Genomic DNA, 8,242 nt, shown 5'->3' with positions numbered 1-8,242 from the left:
GCAGGCGAATTCAAACATTCCCGTACTAATTAGGTAGCTAATAATTAGTAGTTATTAGCTAACTAACAATTGCGACAATGATCCTCGAAAAAACTTTACCAACATTTGCACCTAACCCTAGCCGTGTCCTATTAATCCTTTCTCTAAAATCAATATGCAAAATAATACTCTTCATCCAAATTGTAGATCATTTTAGTTTTTTTTTTCAAGTCAAACTTTTCTAGCTTTGACAAAATTTATCAAAGCATTAGACACACTAAAAAATAGTTTGATGATGCATTTATTTAATATTGCGGGTGTTAATATATTTTTCTATAAATTTGGTCATAGCTATTTTTTTAAACAATTCATAACTTAAAACAAAAGGAATAGTTGCAAAAGAAAACCAATTACCAATATGTCCGGTGAGCTCAATCCTAACAAAGTGTCCCCAAAACTCCAGAACAAAAACCAAGCTCAAATCAACCAAAAAAAAAGATCGTCAACAAAACATAATCAGATCCCCAAGAAAAAAAAGAAGCATAATGACCTTTTAGACGAAAAGAAGCCTAATGAGTTGAGAATCCAACCAATGGGTACTCTTGCCTTACACTTGAACGGCTTACCACAAACCAACCAATTCCCTGGAACAAAACTGTGGTGTGGTCTCCTGTATCATGATGCAACAACAATACTGCGTCTCAATGCTCTACTGAACCTAGCTAGATCATCCATGCATCACCACAACTGCAAGAACATGTACATGAAACAGAGCAGAGCAAGAGATGAGAGGGACGCGGTCGCCAGAGGTTCAGCATTGGAGTCGGTAGAATCGACGTCAGGTGGGTTCAATCCTCCGGTGCTTCCAGTGCCTTTTGGCGACAAAGACGTGGGAGTCCCTGGCATGGATGTTGAACCAGGTGATCCTGTTTGCCCGGCAGTGCTGCAAACAAGAATTACCATGATCAATATGACCAAGTTTCAGAAACGCGGGTATAGGTTCTGGTACATAAATAAAGCATGCTAAACTGTAAAAGCTACACAAACTATTTACGTGGGGTCACCAGATTAATAGAACTAAAGTGCAGACTATCTAGCAATCAAATATTTGTCGAAAGGCTTCATATATTTTGTAAAGTTAATCAAGCTTATTGTTTGTGATCTGGCCTTAAATGTGATTAGTAGGTATACCTCTAAGTAGGACAGAATAACAGTGCTAAGAGACTTTTCTGGTAAGACTTAGATAACATGGTCATAGTTATACTTACTAGTTTGAAGCTTTTCATAGGAGTCAATGGGCATATAAGTACAATAGGTTTCGAGGTGGTTTATAAAGGTTTTGAGTATGGTAGTATAAATTAAGAGAAAGAGAAAGTATTGGACTTTGCAGTAACTTTTGATTTGCTGATAGCCAACACTTTCTTTAGAAAAAGAGAATCACAACTAGTGACCTATAGTAGTGGCCAACACTTTAGTCAGATTAACTTTATCCTTACAAGAATAAAGGATAAACAAGCATGCTTGGATTGCAAGGTGATACTTAGGAGTGTATTGTCTTTCAACACAATCTTGTTGTGGCAGATTTTCGTTTTCAAGCACATGACCAAGAGATAAACAAGCCAAGTTTGCAAGAACAAAGTGGTAAAAACTGAAAGAGAATATGTCAGAAATCTTTAAGAAAAGAGTAATCAAGGATGGCACTTGGAAGTAAGAAGATGACGATATATCAGAGAAGATGACAACATGTATTCAGAAGGTGGTCTAGAGGTGTGTAGAGCAACAAAAAAAGTGGAGGTGAGGCTAAAGATACTTGGTGGTGAAACAAAAAAGTACAGAAGGATATTAAGGAGAAGAAAGAATGCTATAACAAGAGTGTGTACAACATAGAAAAGTATAAGGTATCAAAAAATACGACAAAGCAAAAGTTGTGTCACAATGGGTAGGGTGTATGAGAATCATCACCAATGTTTGAGCACAAAGACAAGGAACTTCAACCAAGTTAAGTACATTAAAGATAAAACATAGCACATCTTAGTGAACGAGAATGAGAACAGACATAGATAGTAAGAGCGTTTTAACTAATTATTTAATGGGGAGATTAGGGACACAAACTTCCAGTTGAGTGACTCTTTAATTACACCGATAGACATTTTGTACGTAGGATCCAAAAAACTGATGTTAGAGAGACATTTAAAAGGATGCAAGGGGTAAGACAATGAGCCCTGATGGTATCTTAATCAAGACATGAAGATGCCTCAAAGACATAACTATAGTATGGTTAACCAAGTTATTCAGCCATATAATCCGATCGAACAAGATGCTTGGCGAATGAAGGAGAAGTATATTTGTACCGATCTACAACGATAAGGGGGTATTCAAAGTTGTACTAATTATCAAGAAATTAAGTTGATGACCATACTATGGATCTATAGGACAGAATTACCAAGCAACGTCTAAGAGAAATAATAAGGATCTCTATGAACCAATTTAGTTTTATGTCCGGAAGGTTATCCATGGGAGCAAAAGAAGGTCATATGAATGATTTTCACCGACTCGAAGAAGGCTTATAACAAAATGCCAAGAAATGGCATATGGTGGATATTATTGGACAAACATAAAGTTTTATCGAAGTATGTTGAACTTATTAAGGACATGTAAAACAATATTGTGACTAGTGTTCCAACAAGTGATGAGGACACGAATGACTTGGTGTATGTTTTTTGCGGACGACATAGTGCTAGTTGATGAAAGCTAGGCATGACTAAATAGGAAATGAGTTATAGCAGGAGACTCTGAAGTCCAAAAGTTTTAAACTCAATAGAACTAAAATCGAATACATGAGATATGACTTTTACACTACTACACATAAGAAAGAATATGTTAGTTTGGAAGGTTAAATAGTACCCAAGAAGGATATCTTTTAGAATCAATGCTACAAAGAGATAGGGACATTGATAAAGATAATAGTCATAGAATCAAAGTTGGATGGAGGAAGTGATGCCAAGCATCTGACGTTCTATGTGACAAGAGAATACCATGTGTGGTAAAAGATAAGTTTTATAGGGCAATTATTAGACATGATATGTTACATGATGTAGAATGTTAGTATAAAAAGACGTCATGTTTAGCAGATAAATATTGCAGAAATATGTATGTTGTGTTGGATTTATGTCCATACAAGAAGGGATCAAGTCGGAACAATAATATATGTGATAGGTTAGGGATAACACCAATTGAAAAAAGTTTATCCAACATCGATTAAGATAGTTTGGACACAATGGCGGACGCAGGACGAAATTTCAGGGGAGGAGGCCAAAAAGACCACATGAGAGACATGATTTTCTAGTTCGCTAAGTCTGCCGACCGCGGGGGACAAGTCATATCGTTGCGACGAGCGAGATCTAGCTTGTCGAGCGGATTGACGTCACGGTAAAAACAGAACAAGGGACGGAGGCGGCAGGAAGGGGCGAAGTCGGGTGGCGTCGCATCGGGAATGGGTCGGCGGCGGAAACGGCGCAGCGAGCAGACTGCTTTAGGTGGTGTCGGGAAGATTAGAGTTAGACTGGTAGATGCAAGGACTGGACCGAGAGGATCCGGCGAGCAGGCTCATAACATGGTTGTTTTATGCCATGTTCTAAACCTCTAGAGTTAACTGTTAACTGGTTTTAGCTGGGTTGGGACATCTAACAACTAATACTTATTTGAGGGGTATAGCTAACAATTAGTTGATCAATTCTAAACCTCTCGACTAATTTTAGCAACTAGCTATTAGTTTTAGAGATTTAGAACAAGACTTTATACTATCTAAAATTTTGATTTTTTCTACACTTAATACTAAATAATCATTAGACATAAAAGGGTGTACAAAATTGAGGGGGGAGGCCATGGCCCACTTTGCCCCCCCTATGGATCCGCCTCTGTTTTGGATATATCTAACAAAGACCTCCATCCAAAGACACCAGCGCAGGGTGGATCCTAAGACACAATAGTAATGTGAAAAGAGGCAAAGAAAAGTTGAAGTTGATATAGAAAGAAGCAGTAAAAGAAGCTTGAAGGATGAAATATACCAAAAAATTAGCCTTAAATAGAAGTGAATGAAAAGCAATTGTCCATGTGTCTGAATCTTGATTTGTGGCTTCTTTTAGGTTTAAATTCTAGCCTATCTCAACTTATTTAGGACGAAAAGGCTTTATTATTATTGTATTTTTTTTAATACCACGGCTAATGCAGTATATTTTTTAGACTAATAGTGCAGCAGTTACATTCCAGTGTGTAACATTCATGCTACCAGTTGATAAAAAAAAACATTCATGCTACCAAACTAGCTCCCGTTCGAGCAATGTGGCCTCAACTGAAACTAAATATATAGCCATGAAAACATGACGCATACTGTGTAGTGTCTTCATTTTCTTATCCTCTTCTGTATAAAAAGTTCACTTAGTGCCATCCAGCAAATCATTTTCTTAGCATGGAGAAGTTTACATGAAGCAAGAGATGTGGGAATCAGCTCTGGTTGAATAAAATCCTGTGAACTCATGGTGTTTATTGTACCCTAAGAAATTCTCCATATATAACACAATCACGTTCGGTAGGCATCATATCCAAGGTCACAAAACTCAAACTATTTGGGAGTTCAGTAAGGATCAAGAGTTTGCAGTTTATGACCATTTCTTCCATCAAGATGCACGTTATATTTATTACTAGAAGTAGTTCCATGCTTGCTAACAAACCTATTTCTTAAAGTTGATAAAAAACTTCCAGCTATAATGCAGCTTCAAGAGTTGGTTGGTGCAAAATATGAAAGGCTCAGCAGAGCTAACTTCCACAAATGAGTTATGGTGGCATGCTGCTACTTATTTTTTTTTTTTTGTAATGTATCTGATAAATGTCTACATATCTTAGGTATATTGAATTTCGACAACAGAAAATAAGTTACGAAATGAGTCGAAGAAGTTATATATAATTAGATGTTCCACACTGCCTGAATCATTTCTGCACTACCTGAAATAGAGACTAGTAAATTTAATGCATTTACCTTGGAGATGAAGGGTAGGTGCATGATCCATAACCTGAAATGCAAAATATATATTTTTTAGTAAGTAAATTCCATACATACTTGTAAAATTTATGAGAAGATAAATGCATGTTTCACTGAAAAAAGGTAGAGGAGGGGTTCAGAGGGGGCAAAGACAGTTTCAACCATGCAACACAAATACCACGTATTTAAGAAACTTTAATCCAATACTCTCTCCGTCCTAAAATATAGTTCTTTCTTGCCCTCTTTTCTTCGTCCACATTCGAATGAATAATAATGGATATAAACATATATATAAACTACGTCTATAGATTCATTAATGAATATATGTTTAGTCTAAAACAAATTTATTTTTGGACGGAGGGAGTACTACAAAGAGTATGAAAACTAACTGAGCCCAAACTAACATGTAAGTATGTAATCACATTAGAATAAAACTCCTATGAGACATGTCATGTGTGCAAATGCAAACTCGTTTTTTAACGTAGAATCATTCTAACTTAGTTCATCTGAAGGTCATATTCCGATTTGAATGTTTGATATGTTCGTACATATAGCTCAGCGGAAAATATCAGTGAAAGTTCTCTTCAAGAAGCACATTAATCACAATGACGACTGCATATAAACATACATTCATTCATGTAGTTTACACCTTTTTGATATATAATCAGAGTATGTATTAGAAATCGTTGCACTTTAAGTCATTTGGAACTTCCCCTACTCAATAAGAGACAAAGGCTCCTGTCTCCTGAACCCGCATGGTGTTATGTACAATAAGTCCTTGAACAATTGGGACATAACTGTGATAGCCAAACTCTGCGCAAGTCAGCAATCACATTTGCATCAAGTTGTACTAGATGTATATCATGTATTTATCATGGGCCACTAGATGTATTGTATCAACTCAAATCTATACGCAACAAAACGCACCCCTGTTTAGCACTTTTTGAGGGGTTTAGAGCAGGCAACGACTACTATACAATCGGATCTTAAGTGCAAGCGTGCAAATAAGCTTTCTGATCTGTTAGATCAAGATCAAAGCAATGCTTTTACAAGTTACAGCAATCGTGCGCCATTGACTCCAGGACAAAGAAGAAAAACAGGGTCACCACCTAATAACTTTTCTCCTATGATATCAATAAATATGTACTAGTATTATTTCTCATATGAAGCTAAGCAACGGCAAAAGTAACGAAGAAAAAAATAGCCAGATGTTAAATGAAATTAAATAAATGATGCACTGATGCAAGTAACAAACGAATATACAACCCAAAGGTTCGGAAAAAGAAAAGCGACCAGTTTAACAGAGTATGGTTGCGCAAAGCAAAAGAGACAGAGGAACACAAAAGCAAAAGCAAAAGAAATGCCGGAGACTTATTGGATACAGACGGCACAGTGGAGAACATGGAACACGGCGGAAAGTTTGTTAAGCGTACTAACTGGGGTCGGTAAGCGTGACGGTGGCGGTGCCGGCGAAGTCGCATGCCCCCGGCGCGGCGCGGGAACGCTGGAAGATGGAGTTGAAGGCGTAGGAGGCGTGCGCGGCGAGCGTGTTGGGCAGGTAGCAGAGGCCGCTGGTCAGGATGGGCGCGCAGTCCGCACCCCCCGCGGGGCCGCACGCGTAGTCCAGCGCCGACTGCAGCGCCTTGTCCGACGCCCCGCTCCGCGCGATGCACCACGCCGCGTTCGCCGGCCGCGCCAGCAGCGCCGCCAACGTCACGGCAACGAGCCACAGCACCGCGGGGAGGCGCCCGCGCCGCCGCATGTGGTGGGGGTGGACGGAGCAGGAACGGCGGCCGAGGAGAGAGAGAGGAAAGGTGGTGGGAAGGGAATGTGGTTATGTGGAGCGAGAGGGCGATGAGTGTGGGGATATGTGAAAGAGGGAGACGATACGGTCGGGGGCGGGGAGCCGCAAGGCGAGAGGAGGATCTCTTTCTCCCGCTCCTTCCTCTTGCACGTTGCTTTTGCTATGGGTTATATAAAGTTAGCCAAGTAGGAAGACATGATAGATAATTTAATAAAAACATATATGATAGAGTTTTATGAGGATGAAATTTTAGACACACTGTTTTCTAGATAAAGTTTGACATGACAGTATTGAAAATAATGCCCGTGAAACTATGCATTAAAATGACCTTACATTAAGCATACATGCGGGAGATTATTTTTTAATAATAAATCAATATTTTCTCATAATAAAAAATAATATTTTTTCTTCTCAATTTATAATTCGTTTAATTTTTCCCCAAAATTATTCGGCTTGTGTTATTCAATTTTATTTATTTTTTGAAAAAAATGAAAAATTTAAAGATATACTTAAAGCATACTATACGCGATCGCAATAAAAATTAATAATAATTGCGAAATTTCCGTGTCCAATTGCTTAAACGACAAAATGTGGAGCCTTCTCATATCGTTTTTATGTGGCCGGTGTTCTGACCCACCAACTTGATAAACTGCTAATACAACTTTACATAATTTAACTTCTTGTTGACCTTATAGAGATGCTTCACTATATGGTCTTCTTCTGGCTCGTTGTTGCTCGTAGCTGACCTTTTGCCCTTGTGTTGTGCTTCTTGTCCTATTGCTACTAATAGGCTGTGGCGCTTCGACAATATCAGGCGATTCAGAGCTATAATATTCCTCCACGTTGAGGTGGGGTCATTTGTTCGCATTGCACGAGTTAGTCATCGTGCCACGCGCACCACTTAGGTTGATGATGAAGTGCATGCCACATGTGCTCCATCTTGAATTCTGTTTTGCCGAAATGCCGAGCTTGCTGCGAAAGCTATCCTTTACCGCTTGGAGCAGTTAAGCATCATGTGATCCACTTGGCATGGCTAGTGACAAGCTATTGTAGAAGCTATTGAAAAAGGGTGACCTTTCGGTTACTCGTGGACCACCATTCCTTGAGCTGCTTAGCGGTACACTGACAAGGAAGCTCAGTAGTGGAGTTGAACATGACGTCTATTTGCCCCCCCCAAAAGGCTAATTCTTTTTTTTATGTTGTCATCAACAGGGTCAACAGAATGCATTAGCCACACATGCACCTACAAGTGTACAAACCCACAAAATGTTCTCTACTTACAAAAAGTGTAGAATTCATAAAGGCACATGTGTACTTACAAGATTTTTGTCCTCCATCTTAGTCTAGTATTGTCGTTATTAGAATTGTGATGCGTTGGAGAACACAGACTAGTTAGAGGTTGCATCACTGTAGCTGATTGG

The 8,242-nt window shown here is 38.8% G+C and overlaps 1 protein-coding gene across 1 annotated transcript; it reads right to left on the bottom strand.

Annotated features, from left to right (window-relative positions):
- Window positions 1-445: 445 nt before the first annotated feature.
- Window positions 446-6,968, bottom strand: LOC103627182 (PLASMODESMATA CALLOSE-BINDING PROTEIN 2). Its single transcript, XM_008647481.4, has 3 exons — window positions 6,455-6,968; window positions 5,015-5,048; window positions 446-922 (listed from the first exon to the last, which is right to left on the bottom strand). The coding sequence occupies exons 1-3, from the start codon at window positions 6,777-6,779 to the stop codon at window positions 718-720; spliced, it is 564 nt and encodes a 187-aa protein (XP_008645703.1). The 5' UTR covers window positions 6,780-6,968; the 3' UTR covers window positions 446-717.
- Between the last annotated feature and the right edge of the window lie 1,274 nt (window positions 6,969-8,242).

The sequence above is a fragment of the Zea mays genome, chromosome 5, assembly GCF_902167145.1.
Source record: "Zea mays cultivar B73 chromosome 5, Zm-B73-REFERENCE-NAM-5.0, whole genome shotgun sequence".
NCBI lineage: Eukaryota > Viridiplantae > Streptophyta > Magnoliopsida > Poales > Poaceae > Zea > Zea mays.
This window is presented reverse-complemented; position numbering and strand designations above follow the sequence as displayed.